Source organism: Pteronotus mesoamericanus, unplaced genomic scaffold, assembly GCF_021234165.1.
Source record: "Pteronotus mesoamericanus isolate MK-2021 breed Mesoamerican mustached bat unplaced genomic scaffold, CSHL_Meso_final contig_163, whole genome shotgun sequence".
Classification (NCBI taxonomy): domain Eukaryota; kingdom Metazoa; phylum Chordata; class Mammalia; order Chiroptera; family Mormoopidae; genus Pteronotus; species Pteronotus mesoamericanus.
This window is the reverse complement of record NW_026555064.1, coordinates 5,510,042-5,527,150: the sequence shown is the minus strand read 5'-3', so window position 1 is coordinate 5,527,150 and position 17,109 is coordinate 5,510,042. Positions and strand designations below refer to the sequence as shown.

The window sequence follows — 17,109 nt, the reverse complement described above, 5'->3', positions numbered from 1 at the left end:
TGAAAGTCCTATGTTAAAAAAATTTTTAAGTTGTGCAGCTAGTTTGTACTTCAATTTGGAATAGAAATGGGAAGACACTTAGTTCCCGAGTCTCTCATCTCCTTCAGTGTAGGGTCTTCAGGTGAGCCGGCAGGATTTCTGTCCCAGGCTCCCGCGGCTGCAGTGTGTAGTCCCACGTCGTGAAAAAAAAAAAAAAAAAAAAGATAAATGCGAAGGAATAGAATTCATGTGCTTTATTCAATCTCTTTGCCCAATAGGGAAAAGATCATACCAGGAAGAGCTGGATTGGTTCATTATTTTTCTGCTTTAGAAAGTTGAAGTTGGAAAGTAGGGAAGAGAATGTTCCAAGGGAGGCCTTTGGAGAGTAGGGGAGAACTTCAAGTTTATGGAAACATTTGGACAGTTTGAGGACATAGTGTACACTCATTGGTGCTCAGAAATGTTTATTAAAAATCTGCCTAAGTTGGCAGGCGGTGTTAGGGGAGAGAGTCTGTCTTTTCTGCATTTAAAATGTTAGTTACTTGTTTTCTCAAAAAGCTGCTATAGCAAAAGAAAGCAAATGCTAGTTCTAGGCAGGATCGGAGCGATGTTTGTAGCTTTACCCACGGGGTCTTAGCATAAGAACATCAGTATTGTTTTAGGCCCTTCAGAGAGTGTTCTAGAAATCACTGCAAAGGTTGGGAAAATAGATGGCATTTCTGGGCAGAGGACCTTATTGTTATATTCATGGTGGAGAAAGTTAGGGAGAACCAGTCCCAATATATTTTTTTTCCCCAATGTGATGATGATTCTTTTTTATGCGAGAAAAACTTAGTTTTAAATGAATTCCATTTCTGTGCCAAACTATACATAGCAAGTTTGCTTTTTGAAGCTTTATGTTCTTATTATGTATTTTTCTTTAAAATTTTTTAAAAATGTGGGACAAGTGACATGGCATTAATTCTAAACACTGATAAGTATGAAGAGTTGAAAAATAACAGGCTTGGAACAAAGCCCATTTGAGGGAAAAGATAAGGGCCTCTTCGATTCTAATGCCAACTTGATGATTAAGAAGCAGGAGCCCGGGTACAGATAGATTTTCCAGATAACTTCATCACACTCAGGGGTTCTTTCTTTTATTGGCAGATATTTTTCATATTTTCAGCTTCTCAGTGGATTTCCTATGGGTATGCATTTTTTTTCCTGTTTAATCACAGTTGTCTGTTTTTCTGATTTGTAGGAAGAAAAGAAGAAGTTCGACAAAGAGACAGAGAAGAACTATAGCTTGATTGATAAACATTTGAACTTATCAGCAAAAAAGAAAGATTCACATTTACAAGAGGTATTGTTTATGTTTTTCTGTTCATTTGTTTCTAAAATTTAATAAGCAGTGTGTGTCTTTTAAAAAATTAATTCAGTTTTGTTGGGGGTGACATTGGTTAATAAGATTATATATTTCAAGTGTACAGTTCTATAATGCATCACCTGTATATTGCATTATGTGTTTACCACTCCAAGTCAAGCCTTCTTCCATCACCATATATTATTTGCATGTCTTTTTTTAAAAAGTGCTTTTCTTTTGAAAACTTTTCATCTAAGATTATTAGAGATGGAAAAAAAATGAATATGTGTTCCCCTGAATTAAGGAAAAAATTATTGTGGAACAAGACACAAGATAACTAATACATCATACAGTGATTAATTTAGTATGGATTGATAGTATCGCAATCTTTGGTTCTCTGTATATATTCACAGGAACAGTTTTAACCAGCATTACTGAAGAAAAGACATTTTATTTTCAGGAATAGATTCATTAATTGGCTTTCAAGATTTGTTGAAGAAATCAGTCGAATTTAATAAGCTCGTACACCATTTTGCTTTTATGTGAAGGCAGCATTAATCTTATTTAATGCTGAAGATTCAGGAGGCTCCGCTTCATTGGAAGGAGAACATCTGTTTTACTTTTGTTAATAGACTCTTTTATTTTATTTTATTTTATTTTTTTTTGAGGGAGTTGTATGGAAGGAAAAAGGAATTTATATCTTATGTCTGATTTTCTCTTTCTCTTTTTTGAATTTCCTCCCACTTGCTTTCCCCCCCTCACACACTTGAATGCAAAGTCAATGGTTTAAAGTTTGGAACATATGCTTTCATTAAAAATAATATCGCTTGCAAACTGATAGGCTCGTGATGCCGCCCACCAAAGTGTTGATTCCCCCCCCTCCGTTTGTTTATTTTTAAACACATAAGGAATCTGGGTATAATTTACCACTAAAATATACACTTGACTGAAATACAGACCTGGGTTATTTTTAATTGTCACACAGGTAGTTGCAAATCGTGTGGGGCCATTTTGACATTACCCACAGGTCATACTATCTTTTGTCTCTTTAACACCTTTGGCTGACATTTGGATGGCATTTGACAGTTTGTAGAAGAGAAAGGAGCTTTTCTCTCTCTCAATCCTCAGGACAATGCTGTGGGCAGGCAGGTAGGGCTCCCTCCCTTCTCTCCTTGTTCCACGTCTTCTGGAACAACACGGAATGCTTCCATCTGCTCCCTCGCCCCCTCTCCATCGGTTCTGAAGGGACAGCCGTTGTTTCTGGAGGCCCTCTTTACGCTCCCTCCCTTCTCCCCTTGTCTCTGTGTTCAGGTATCCTGAAGGGATTTCCCTGCCCCGCACTAATTTCCATTTCCTCTTCACTATGGAATTAGGGATCCCTGTCTAAACATTGATTAGGCAAAACCTTCAGAGCCACCCTGGGCCCTTTCCCCCACGCTCACGCCCATGCCCAGCCTGTCAGCGGAGGCCTTCTTTGGTTTCAGAATAAACTCAGAGTGTGGCCACTTCTCGTAGCCACCAGCCCCCTAGTTCAGCTGCTGGCATCTCCCAGCAGATGCCTGCAAAAGCCTATCGATTGGTCTCCCTGCTTCCACCAGCCTCATCCTAGAGCTTATTTTTTATACAACAAGCAGAGTGCGCCTTCATATCGCTCCCCTTCACCAAACCTTCTCTGCGCCCCCTGTAGTGGCCCAGGGCCCCACCCCGCCTGTCCTCGGGCCACGAGGACCGCCTTGCTCTGGCTGGACCGCGGCAGGAGGATTTCCTGCTCGGGGCCTTTCCATTGGTCCTCCTTACTGCCCACTGTGTTTCCAACCCAGACCCATATGCCTCACTCCTTCAAATACTTTCTCAAACTCTCTCCACTCAGAGGTTACCGTATGAAGAGTTTTCCCTGATCATTCCTGCAATTAATTTGCTGGAGCTGCTCACAGACCTCAGGGAATCATTTGCTTGAGTTGACCAGTTTATTGTGAAGGATAACATTACGGACACAGGTGAATGGCCAGATCAGGAAGTACATAGGTGAGGTCTGGAAGGGTACCAAGTAGAGCAATTTTCGTGCCCATGAAAATGAGGTGTGTCACCCTCAGGCACTTGGACGCGTTCACCAACTCTTGTTTAAGAGTTTCATCGAGCTTCATCTGTAATGCCCCCTCCATCCCCCGATCTCTTTCCCAGAGGTGAGGGGTGGGCTGCAAGTTTCAACCCTCTGATCACTGGGGCTTTCTGGTGCTGCCTCGGGGCCCCACCTCATTTCCTCATTAGCATCATCTCAGGTGCGCACTGAAGGGGCTGCTCTGTAAGGTGAAAGACACTCCCATCACTCAGAAAATTTCCTGGGTTTTAGGAGCTTTGTGCTGGGAACCTGGGACCCAGACCAAATATATTTCTTCTTATCCCACGTGTAATGATTGCCTGCTCGACTTGAGTCAGGCTGAGAAGAGTGCTGCCGGGTATGCTGTGGGTGCCCGTGACATCGGTGTAAGTTACGGGTTATTGACAGTATAAGGGATGCTGGCAGTTTAATCATGCGGCACCCAGCCCGGAAATTCTGAACAATCAGGACGTTAGAGATGTGTGGATAGAGGTTGACTGGCAATGCTAGGGTTATTGCGCTATCGTGAACAAGCAGGGAATTTACTAACTTTTTTTTTTCCCCCAAAAAGAAAAAACAACTTGGTAAATTTGACCCTGGTGTAACTTTTTTGGAAAGACATCTTCTAATAACAGCAACATGAAGAATCTACTCATACCTCTTTGTATCTTTATTTTATTAAATACTCAACAAAATTACATTGTTTTTGCTGGGAGTCGTGCTTATTAGCTGCTGCTGGCGGAACTATCAAACTGGTTTTTAGAGGTATAAAAATATTACTCTGATGACTGTTGGGTAGAAATTCTCATTTTGGCTTAGCAACATTCTTATATTTAAACATTATTTTTGCGTAAAAATCACCTGATGCTAAAATTTTTTTATTATATGTTAAATACGTTTTTCTTCCCCCAAATTAAAAAAAATCATTGTGGTAAAATATACAAAACATAAAATTTATGATTTTAACTCTTTCCAAGCGTACAGTTAAGTTTATTCACGTAGTTGGGCCACCATCACCACCATCTACCTCTAGACCTTTCTTGATTGTCCCAAACTGAAATTTTGTACTCATTCAGTAATAACTCCCCATTTTCTCCACCCCCACCCAAGTCCCTGGCAAGCACCACTCTATTTTCTGTCTCTCTCAATTTGACTGTTTTAGGTATTTATATAACTGGATTTATGTGGTATTTGTCCCTTTATAACTTGCTTTATTTTACTTCTTATAATGTCCTCAGGGCACACCCAGGTGTACGTAGCATGTGTCAGAATTTTCTTCCTGTTTAAGACTGCAAAGTATTCCGTTGTCTGCAAATCCCACATGTCATTGATCTGTTCACCTTTGGGCGGACGCTTGGATCTCGTCCACATTTTAGCTACTGTGCACGATGCTGCCGTGAACGTGGGTGCACAAATACCCACTGAGACTCTGCTTTCAGTTCTTCTGAGTATATGTGTTGTATACCTGTAAGTGGAATTGCTGGATCACATGGTCGTTCTATTTTAAAATTTTCTGGAGATGTGCCATACTCTCTCTTCAGAGCGGCCGCATCATTTTACATTGCCACCCGCAGTCGTGCACGGGGGTCCCATTTCCTCCGCATCCTCGCCGACGCTGCTTTTCGTCAGTGTATTTTTGATAGCAGCCGCCTTGCTGGGGGGGGGGAAGGTGGTGAACCATGGTTTTGGTTTGTTTTTCCCTAATATGATGAGTGATGTCGAGCATTTTTTTCATGTACTTATTGCCCTTTTTTTACACCTTCTTTGGAGAAACGTCTACAGAAATGATTTTAAAAGTAAAGTCAGCCAAATTGGGAACCACGTCACACAGTGGCATGTAGGAACGGTTTCTGGGACCGGAATTCTTTCTCTGAGAAGGCGTGCTCCTGCCCCAGTTTCCTTCCAGTTAGACAAGGGAAGCGGGCACCTTTTTTTAGTGTCCTGGTGACCTGCTGCCCGTGCACTCCCGGGGGAGGATACGTGCTGAGGATTCGGGGGCGTGACTGACTGCCCGTGGGCCTCCAGCCCTGACCTGCCTTTGAAAGCCAGGCGCTCGGGACGGTGCCATTTCTGCCTCACCTGCTGCCTTCACTCATGAGTGCTGGGGTGACTGGTGTTTCCCCCACCTCGCTCCCTGGCCGGCTTCAGGCTTAGAGGATTTGTTCATGGAAATAATGTTTATGAGACTCGGATTCCAAGTAGGTGCTTCACCCTGGGGTGTCAGTGGTTTGGGTGAGTTTTTCATAAGGAGCCTTCTTCCTGTTTCATCTTTAATCCTTTGAGGTCAACCTCATCACACAGAGCCAGGGTTGGCACACTGTTTCCGCCAAGAGTCAGATAGTAAGTATTTTAGGCTTTGGCAGGCCATGAGGTCCCTGTTGCGGCCTGCTCAGTGCGGCTGTTGCAGCCACAGAAGGTGCGTGAACGGACAGCATGACTACATCCCAGTCCAGCTTTATTTAGACACACAGGCAGCGGCTTCGCCGACCTCTGATCAGGGGCGTCGCGCCTCGATGCCTCTCATTTGACCAGCCTCAATTGTTCTAACGCAGGCAGACAGCCAAGTGGAGCAGAACCGGCAGCACTTCTATGAACTGTCCCTTGAGTATGTGTGTAAGCTGCAGGAGATCCAAGAGAGAAAGAAGTTCGAATTCGTGGAGCCTGTAAGTACTGTCGCGGGCTGTTCCGCTACTAGAATTTTGTGGTAAGATACAAAAGCTTTTCGTTCTAGATTTAATGTACAGTTTTTAGAGGCAGTGTGTACACGTATGACATACAATATCACACATGGTAAAGGGGGGACCACGTGCCGTGAGCCGAGGAATCGCTGACACAGCAGTGGTCCTCAGCCTTACTTGCGCAGCAACCCGTGATGGGTGTTACGGCTTCGGCTGCCTGGTCTCAAGCACCCTGAAGCCAGGTGTGCGCTCACCTTGAGTGAAACTCCCTGCAAGAGAAATGATACTGGGATGTGGGGAGAGCAATGGCACGGGTGGGAGAGGCTTCACTCCGCCCAAGTTTGTTTCTAAAGCAGGTACGCCAGTCAAACCTGGAGACTTGCATCCATCATTGGCAACACATTATTTCTAATGTGAGTCACCGTGCTAACGGCCACCTAAGTTAGGAACCAGTGTGTGGAATGTTGGAAACTATTTTGAGTTACTCTGACATTGTTTGATACTTAATTTTAGAAGCGCGTGATTTTTGTTTGTGCTTATATAGTTATATTCTAGTAGCTTTGGTCCTTTATATATTAATGTTTATGCACATACATGAATATATTTAGCTCCTGAATCAAAATGTAAAGGGTGTTTCACACTGTGGGTTTTAGCATCCCCCCCGCCAAAAAAAATTGAGAAACACTGGAATTTGATTTTCAATACTAATCTTAATTTCAATTTAAATGTTTTTGTGTCTGATTTTGTTAAAAAACAGCTTTATTGGTATAAAATTGACATGCCTTAAAGTCTACCCATTGTATGTATAATTTTGAGGAAAAAAAATCAAGTAATGATTAAAAATTGGCATTCATAGAAGCTACAGTTCAGTTGGAGTAATAGAATTAACCTAAATTAGAGAAAAATTTTTATTTCTTAAAGCTTTTTTTTTTATGTGAAACAACAATGGCCATTTATTGAGCATTTGCCATGCTCAGTCATTGTGTAAGTCATTGTTCTAAGTCCTTCAGTGTATTCACGCATTTTCTTCCACAGAATAACTCAATAAGGAGATATTTTTATTACCTCATTAAGCACACACGCAAATTGAAATAGGGAAAGTTTCAGTGATTTGTATAAGGTCTTGTAGCTGCTGAAGCTGGGAATTGAACCCTTGTGACCACGTGATGTCAAGAGTCCCAAATGCCTAACTGTTCACTATGGGACATTCTGAAGAAAACTAGTGTCAGGAGTTTCTTAACTCTCACCCCAAGTCATTTTTACTCACATGTCGGGCAGGACCCGCCCCTCGCCTTCTAATCGAGAGGGGCAGGTGGAGAGTTCGTAGGGCATGTGAGGCTTAGTTTCTGCCCTGCTTCTGCCCCTTTCTGCCCCATTAACCAGAAGTCCTTGTGGCAAAACAGGTTGCATGACACTGGTTGCTGCTAGCTCTTTGATTCTGTGATTTAACTTTATACATTCTGTTAACCTAGAGGGATCAAGTTTCAATATAATGATTCTCTTGACTAAAAAGAACAATTGGATGATGTAGAATTTCATTTCTCCTATGCGTTATACTATTAAAGCTGTCTAATGGCTCTGATATTTAAGGAAAAATCACAAAACTTTTTTAAAAAAGACAAATTAATAAGATGCAATTAGATTTAATCAAATTCTAGTGATCGTTTAATTATCCTACTTCAATAGAATCAGTGTGGTATGGGAAAATATGTGACTGTTTTTATTGCTTTTTCCCCTGAGGTTTTGGTGCTAACATCGCTCTTCTTTGTTTTAGATGCTGTCATTTTTTCAGGGAATGTTTACTTTCTACCATCAGGGCCATGAACTTGCCAAAGACTTCAATCACTACAAAACAGAACTACAGATCAACATTCAGAATGTAAGGGAATGAAAGCTTTCTGGTATTCAAAGATGTACGAGATGTGTATTTTTGATGTATTATATGAAGTCTTAAAACCAAGACCAGGTACTGGAAACTGAGGCTACATCGCCACCTTCTGGTCCATTAGCATAATACACTGCTCTCCAACTGGGTGAGGCTCAGGGAATTCTGCCACCTGGTGGCTCTTTTTAAAATTTCATGTAATTTATTTTTCTCTTCAGAACAGTCACCAAGTGTGCTTTTATAATGTAGACTCGCATACTTTATTTTTATTTTTTACTTCTCCAGTTTTATTGAGATATAACTGACAACAACACTGTGTATCCTTATAATGACTTGACATATATATGTGGCAAAATGATGACCACTGTAAGTTCAGTTAATATCTGTTACCTTATGATGAACGCTTTTAGGCTCTCCTCTTCTTTCAGCTTTAAAATATATCACAGAGCAGTGTTAACTTTGGTCATCCTGCACTTTGTGGGGTAGCTCTAAGGGTGACTGTTGTTATGCCACCCCGAGGCCTCTGAGTGTGAAGCAGGCAAAAGAGCCGTTTACTTTGGAGATAAAGCAGCTCAGTTATATTGATCTAAGGGTCTTCGCTTATACCTGTATCTCTTACTTGACTTTTATTCCCAGGTAGATCTTAGGGCGTGAGGAGGAATTTCTTTCCTCTGTTTTAAGCCTATTTGCTAGTATATTGAGTTCACAGTTGCTGTTTTATTATTTTCCTGGAAAAATGTATGCTTTCAGTAGGTCTTCATAAAGAGATTTAGGAGAACTCTATCTGTTTAACAGTATAATGTATGTTTTGGTCAGAAGGTGGGTAGATGTTGTTATTCTCGTTACTTTGGTTAGTTTTGGAGGTGTCCTCAGGGCTTTGTTAGCAACACAGTGAGTGAGTTTTGGGACAAACTCCTGGCACATAATCAAAGACGTACCCGTGGAAGGGTAGGAGGCTCTGGGCTGTTTGCTGCTTGACTTTCAGTTCTGTAAAATCTTAGAAATTGAGGATAAATGTTTTTCTTTTTTTTGGTGTAGGTTTTGTTACTACTATTTTTTTTTGTATAGTTCCTTACACTTGGAAATATAGATAATAAAAAATCTCTTATTTTTTGTAATTTATGAGTAAATTTGTAGGTATACATTGTTTGACTATTCAGCAGAATTGAATGACTAGAAGAGTAAATCTCCTTTCCGCCATCATTCTTTTATGTAATAGAATTTAAAAAAAGTATCAGTTAGCCCTAACTTAAATTGTCTTTGTAGGTAGTAGAATATTTAGTCTATTGATACTGTGATTTGTCAGAAAACTTTTGCAGGCAGCAGGACACAGTATTGCAAAGGGAGCATTACATAGTTCAGAGGTCCCCAGGCTCCAGGCCGGGGACTGGTACCATCCGGGCCTGCTAGCAACCAGGCCGCACAGCAGGAGGTGAGCCCAAGTGTAAAGCACTTGAATCATCCCGAAACCATCTCCACCCCTCCCACCCCCTTCCATGAAACTGGTCCCTGGTGCCCTAAAGGTTGGGAACCACTGAGTCGTGTAGAAAATTAGATCATAATCCTGATCCCCTCTCCCCTCACCCCACCCCCGCCCCACTAACTGGCTGTATAACTTGTGGAAATTCACTCTTGCTGTCTGGACCTCATCCATCAAGTGCAGGGCTGGCCTGGATGGGACCCCTCAGGCAACACTGGACCTTATTTGTGGGCCCATTGTAAAATGGGAAGGCAGGGCCGCTTGTTCGAAAAGGAAGCCTTTCAGGACACCAACAGCAGAGCATCACACTGAGCATGTGGCCCTCCAAGCACAGGGCGCTGTGGGACGCACAGGCTCCACGCCCCTGAAGCCAGCTTTGCCGCGAGGCCTGGGGCGAGGTGTGGGGACAGATCAGTGTCTCCTGGGGGCTTCAGTGAAACTGTCCCTGCAATACTTGCTTATGCATAGAAGTACTTTTATAACACACATGTGGGGACAGGAGGACATAGTTATCTTACATACGCCGGCATCGTTTCCAAGAGATTCAAGATTTCCGTGTGAATGCGCAGCACTCAGTCATGAAATATAAGACATACGATCATTTCGAATGGTTCATGAAATCATCTGGTTAATATCTTTAGTATATTAAGAACTTAGCACACATATTTGGTAACAACATTCATCTCCTGTAGAGAAAAGGCCAAAGAACAATTTACTGGAAAAACAAAACAAAACTATTTCCGTATCATTTGGAACCTGCGATTGTCATCAGCAAGTTGCCTTAAGCCCTGAAACCCTTCCCTCTCTTTCTCTCTCTCCCTCCCCATTTCCATTGTGTTCCAGATGTTTCTGAGGCCACTCCTGCAGCCCCTCCTAGTAGAAGCCCCTCCAGTTCACCTTCCTTCAGCTTTGAGAGCCCCTGACCTAGGGGTCTTCTTGGCTCTTCCTCTTTGCCTTGAGCTAATTCTTGCCCCTCCAGGACTCCAGCGCCTCTGAAACAGGCCCCTCCTCTGCCCCCTGCGGTCAGCTCTGACCCCCTCCCATGGGGCTGTTCTTCTCATTCCCCGATGACACCAGCTTTCAGCACGTTAAAGGGAAAAAACTATGTATTGCTGAAAAAAAAATCCCGCTTGTGTGTTGTTTTTTATGCTATGTGTTTTTATGTATTTAAGGAAATATATGCACATGTTAAAATCAAATCTTAGAGTTGGCTAACTGTGTGACATAACATTATAAATAATTTGGGCCAACTTTTTAGTATTTTACTCTAATAAAAAAATAGCAAAACTATTTTATAACCAGAAAAAAAAGTGAAAGTTATTTAACAGGCAAAACAACCTATTTTCCCCAATCTTGTTTCACCTTTTCTCTATAAAAATGGTTAGGTGTGTTTTTTGTTTTGTTTTGTTTTGTTTTTTTGAGACAGATGTTGATCTTTATCCATTTTCCACAATCTGGAATAATAAGTGGAAAGCAAAAAAAAAAAAAAAAAAAAGAGCAAGATGGCTTTTAGAACACATATTATGTAGAAGATTGTAAATTTCATCAAAATGAAGCATATTTACAAAAATTAACTCTATGCATCTGTGATCTCCATCCCCAGAGGAATGTGGGAAAGGAGACTAGAATAGAATTCTTGGGAGAAAATATAACTTGAGAAGTGTTAGGATTCATAAAGAATCCCTAGAAGATGTGAAAAATGGCTAAGAAGCATTTAAGAAAATGCAAAAATGTTTTGTTACAGTGTTGTGAGAGTATTAGAACAGCAAAGTCGGCTTTTAAAAAAAGAGATTGAGAGTGACTGTGTGAGCATACGAGCAGGGTTATTTCTGAGGGGTGGACGTACAGTCACTTTTTATCTTGTGTTGTACCTTTTCTTTTTGTCCCCACACAGGACGGTTTGTGCTCTTTCCTCTCCGTGCATTATTGTGCTGTGGGATGGCATCCCATACTTGGTTTCTGAATACCACCCTCCACTAAAAGGAAGAAGGACTCGTTCAGGGAAAATGGCTCTTTCTAGGACAGGGCCAGAGAAACAGCAGGGGGTGAATCTGGGATTCCTTTTTGGATCAGGAAGGGAGGGCTCAGGGAGTTGGGGTGCTGTCAAAAGACACAGGAGCCAGCTAGAAGGGGTGTCTGGTCAAATCCAGCACTGTTTGAACATTAGCACAATCATGTGAGTATTGGGTGAATAGGAATGTGTGTGTATTTGTGCCTGCATGCTCACGGCTATACATGCGTGGTTTGCGCACACACAGATGGAAGGAAGTGAGGATTGGGAGGAATCGCAGCAAGGTGACAGAGAAGGCCAGTAAAAGCAGGGCTCGGTCAGGGTTAAGAGGGGGATAGGAAACCTTGGAGGCAGGAGAATTGGGAAGGGGAAAGGGACCGGCCATCAACATGTGAGCTCCGCCCTCTTTGCAGCCTTGTAAGTTGTCACAGTGCGGAAACAGATGTTAAAAAAACCCTCTCCGCTTGTGTTTGAGTGCCTGGAGATAAGTTTTCCCCTTTGCAATTTGTGTCTGTCAGACTCTCCAGCCCCCTAAAAAATACTCATCCTTCTTCCATTTTTCTGCTCATAGAACCCGTGGTAACTCCTTTCATTATATGGAGGAGAGAGGAGAAATTTCAGTGGTAATTTTTCATGTCATCTTCTCCAGTTTCGCATCAGCGGTTTTTTGGTATTAATATAGTTATTTCTGAGTGTGGGCGAAAGACACGTCCAGGAACTTGCTGGTGCTGATGCATCACATTTGCCGTGGTCATGCTGTTCCTTTATCCGTGCGGACATTGTCAATGTAGCTGTTTGACAGGGATACAGGCAAACCATGCCTTTGGGTTTCAGAAATGCGATTTGTCTCCTCAGCTATCAAAGATGTTATTTGTGGGGGATATACACACAAATATTCCCCCCGCCCTGCCCATTTCTTCGTAGAAGAAATGTCATTTTCAAGGGCAATTGCCTTGACCTGGAAAAACATGATGCTTATATTTAAGGTTAAGAGAAAAATTGAGTTTTTAGGTTCCGAGCATTTGAGCATATTGCTACTGTAATAGTAATAATGAGTCAGATTGTTAAAGGAAAGACTTCCCAGATGGAGACTTTATGACCTGCATTAAAGAAAAATTCTGTGACTTAGTAGTTTTGTGGGAGTGGATGTAGGGCTCTTCTGTTGCGTAGTAGAATTATTCTTGGTGTTAGCAAGTTTCTAAAGTAATTAATATCTAGTTACATGGACTCCCTCTTAGCTATTTTACTACTTTTTATCCTTTTCTCAACGAGGAGACACACTGGAAAGGCTGGGTCAACTTTGAGAAATTTACAGAAAAATTCTACAAATTCAGTTATACTTATCCAGAGACTTAGAAATATCCGCGGAAAAGCTCATGTGAGAACCTAATGCCCATATGTGTTTTCCCTCCCTTTCAGACGCGGAATCGTTTTGAAGGCACGAGGTCGGAAGTGGAGGAGCTTATGAACAAAATCAGGCAGAACCCCAAGGACCACAAGCGAGCCAGTCAGTTTACAGCGGAAGGCTACCTGTATGTGCAGGAGAAAAGTAAGAGGCTGCCCGTGGCGATGAGTGCTTCACTCATGCTATTTTAAAACTTTTTATTGCCATTGTGCTGATATTTTTGACATAATTCCTATCCCTTTCTTTGGCTCCTCCTACCCTAGAAGGTGCTCTAGGGAGGGGACTGCGAAGACCCCAAATTCTGCACCGCAGTCTGCGAAGACTTGCTCGTAAGGGAGCCAGAACTTGGCATAAGGCTGAAAGTGAGACGGGGCATCTCTTTCTCCTCCTTTCCCCTCACCTCATCCTTATCACCAACACACACACAATACACACAATACACATTCACATACAGCGGTCTTGGCCCTGGCCGGGTAGTTCACTTGGTTACAGTGTCATCCTTATACGCCAAGATTGTGGGTTCAAACCCTGGTCAGGGCACATACAAGAAGCAACCAGTGAAGGCATAAATACGTGGAACAACACATCAATGTATGTCTCTCTAAAAAATATAAATGAATAAGTTAAAAGCCCATTAATAGTGTCCTTGGTGAAAGAAAAAATAATGTGAACCTATTGGGCCAAACTTGTCGTATGATTAGACCTTTATTGGCACTTGAAATTCTAGATGCCAGCGCCCCTCCTCCTTGCTGTGCACCCCCACGAAGACCCTTTTCTTTTAAGAGTTCTGGTGGTTGCAATACTGACTTAGCAAGAGATTAAACGTGGGTCTGAGGATGTTCTGCATGTGTGGACAGCTCGCCCCTATGTCCCTCAGACGTCCCTCCGAAGCTTGGCCTTCCGGTCACCAGCAAGGGCTGCTGCTGGTGGGGGAGGGGCGTCCCTGGGCCTACGACAGCTGGGTAGACTTCCGGGCCAGGCGCTTTTTCTGAGCACAGTGATTCCACAGTTCTGTCATTTTGAAAGGCCAGAATTAAATCCACAATGATCGCAGACATTAAATAGAATTCTGGAACCCCTCACCAGCTCTTAATACCCGCAGACAAACAAATGCAGCTTACAATGTACTTGTAAACACAGCGGAGAGGTGTTCTGGTGTGAGGTGACAGTCCAGCACACCATTTGAAAAGTGTGCCTTTGACTCACTTCTGCGTTGCTCAGCTGCAGGCCCTTTTTGCACATGCTCTCTCAGAGCCTTAATCCCCCTAGGTTTTCCCTTTTATTCCAGTGGGCAGTTTTTGCTGATTTGCTTCCTCGAGCCGTCTTGGTTGCTGCTTACTGGGTCTTTCCTCCTCAGCGAGGTGGATCTCCGCACTTGTGCTTAGCGACGAGGCAGCATGGTGTTCTGTTTGCCGTTGCAGGGCCTGCCCCCTTCGGGTCCAGCTGGGTAAAGCACTACTGCATGTACCGCAAGGCAGCGAAGAAGTTCAACCTGATCCCGTTCGAGCACAGGTCTGGGGGGAAGCTCGTGAGTATTCGATTTTACACTTCATGTTCTATGGGAGGTGGTCTTTGAGGGTGTTGCTTTAATGCTGCATATACTCACTGGTGATAAATACATTTTATTTTTTAGGATTATTATTTTTTGTTGTTTCTTAATTAAAAAAGCCAGAAAACAAGAATTCGTGTTTTTTGACTTGACTGAATGGGTTTCTATGGTTAGATTTTTATTTCTTTTTTTGAGAGTACAGTAGAATCCGTGGTGTGCCTCCATGGATTGAGTGCCGGCCTGTGAACCAAAGGGTTGCAGGTTCGATTCCCAGTGTAGGCACATGGCTGGGTTGCGGGCCAGGGCCCCAGTCAGGGGGCGCATGAGAGGCAACCGCACATTGATGTTTCTCTCCCTCTCTTTCTCCCTCCCTTCCCTTCTTTAACAATAACACAGTCTTAAGAAAAAGTAGAGTAGAATCCTCTACATCTCTGTTATTGGAAGATAAAGTTACCTAGAACAAGCTTTCAAGACTCGGTGGTTTGTCAGGTCAGTGCTTACGCAGAAGATCTGATGTGTACACATGTATTCACTCCCTGAAAATGTTACAGAGGAGATGATCTAGAATGAATTTTACTGTTTTTTGCCTAGATTTTCCAAGGTCTCACGTAGGTGTTCCCCACTTAGTTCTTTCCTCCCATAGCAAAGAACAGCAGAACAATGCTTGGCAGCAGGAAAAGAGCAAGAAGGCCACAGCCACTGGCTGAGCTTTAAAGAGAAGCTGCAGCTCGTCACAGTCATCAGTATGAGGACAAAGGTCTTCCCACCAATATTGAACATCCTTGGTAACACATTTTTGGAAAGAAGGTTAATTCAGTGCTTGCTGGGTAGAAAGGCATAATTTTTTTTATGTGAATACACAACTAAACCCAGTTCTCATCTGTTTACCTCTACTTTGTATCTTCCTAAAGAAACCATTTACCATGGCTTACCCAAAATATACATTTTTGTAGTAACAAAATAGACATGGAAAATCAGGTGTATGGAGAAGAGGAGGAAGTGAGTATGTCATTCTTTTTTTAAAGATTCTATTTTTTTAGAGAGGGGAAGTGAGGGAGAAAGAGAGGGTGAGAAACATTGATGTGAGGTTGCCTCTCATGTGCCCCCTATTGGGGAAATGGCCCACAACCCAGGCATGTGCCCTGACTGGGAATTGAACTGGGAACCCTTTGGTTCGCAGGCTGGTGCTCAGTCCACTGAGCCACAGCAGCCAGGGGAGTAGGTCACTCTTAAAGGCTGATGGGGTGAGGATGGAGCATGGGCCGTGAGCCTGAGTTCCTTTCAGAGTTAAGTCCGAAGACATGACTGCTTAGTGCGGACTGTTTTAGCTACCAAATAATAAAATGTACATTTTATAATACAATGACTGATATTTTGAGTATTTGTACATTTCAGTGCTTGCTTAATATTATCTGGAGACCCTCATATTCGAGAAAATGTTGAAATATTCTAGGAGTGTGCATCCAGACTTCTTACTGTTCCTTACTGAGGGCCTGTGTTTCCACGCTGCTTCTGTCTCATGTCTTTTACCTCTTTCGTTTTTTTTTTTTGTTACACTCTTAGAGAGGATCGTTTTGTGAGGTAAAATGATACCATAAAAAAAATTAAGAGAAGATAAATTCAGGAGGTTTGTTTAGGAAACAGAAAAACCATGTAGATTGAGTGGTTCTAGTTTCAGATTACCGAGATAGCTAATCTAGGGCTCTTAGATTTGTGTGGAAGTGGAATAAAAAATTTTATAGGTCAAAAATCGTCATATATTGGCTATTTCTAATGATGTAATGGAATAGGAAATAGAAACAAATTATTATTCTTTTTTTAAAAGAGTTCTATAAGAGAGTAAAAACATTCTAGCATGTAGAATGTTTTGTTACTGTAGCTTTTAAAATTAGCACCCATGAGGCCTTGTTTACTGTTACAGTCACCAAAGCAGAATCTAGAAAACCCTAAGAGAAGGAGACTGACAGAAATGGTTAAGATTCTAAATAGTGTTTAAATAAGCTAGTTTGGAAGATAATACATTGGAAAAAGGGACTTAAAATCTTGATACCCCTCCCCCAATTAGGGCATCTTAGTGAGTTTATACTGTAGTTTTTGAGAATGTTTAAAACGATTATTTGCAGGGGGACGGAGAGGCATTCTTTTTGAAAGATTGCACCAAAAGGCATACTGATTCCATCGACAGAAGATTTTGTTTTGATGTAGAAGCTGCTGACCGGTAAGTGATTGGCATTATTAGACTGCATGAAAGAGTCGTGTGCAAAATTGACTTAAAAAAAATAGTGGTAAAATGCAATTGAGATTTGCAGAACCTGAAAGAATGTTATCTGGTTATATTTCCAGGCTGCGTATTACTCATTGCAAGCTGTTTAGTCTGAGTCGCTGTGTTTGGCTGTAGAGGCTGTGATCTTGGCTGATGTTTGGAGTTGTTCTAAGTGTTGTTGCTTAATAACTTGGGAGCCTTTCATTGCTGATCCAAGCTGAATATTTGGCACTAAAAGGAATAATAGGTGAAAATAAGGAAGTGGGTGACAAAGCTAAAAAGAGGTGCTGGTGACTATAAATGCAGAACAATGTCTGTTTTGTGCGGGAATTTTCAGTGTATATACTCTTTATGTGAGGGAGAGTCGTAGGCATAGCCTGTTTATTAGAAGACTATTGATTTTTTCTTATTGAATGACT

At 42.1% G+C, this 17,109-nt stretch overlaps 1 protein-coding gene across 4 annotated transcripts in view; it reads left to right on the top strand.

Annotated features, from left to right (window-relative positions):
* Positions 1–17,109, top strand: part of ARHGAP10 (Rho GTPase activating protein 10) — a 241,326-nt gene that overhangs the window by 89,136 nt on the left and 135,081 nt on the right. For 3 of the 4 annotated variants that reach the window (XM_054562719.1, XM_054562717.1, XM_054562721.1), the window contains exons 5-10: positions 1,220–1,321; positions 5,972–6,082; positions 7,872–7,976; positions 12,893–13,022; positions 14,300–14,406; positions 16,551–16,645. In XM_054562719.1, coding sequence (XP_054418694.1) covers positions 1,220–1,321; positions 5,972–6,082; positions 7,872–7,976; positions 12,893–13,022; positions 14,300–14,406; positions 16,551–16,645 — 650 coding nt within the window. Of the gene's footprint in view, positions 1–1,219; positions 1,322–5,459; positions 5,618–5,971; positions 6,083–7,871; positions 7,977–12,892; positions 13,023–14,299; positions 14,407–16,550; positions 16,646–17,109 lie in introns of those variants that run through there. The other variant, XM_054562724.1, reaches the window with a different exon arrangement.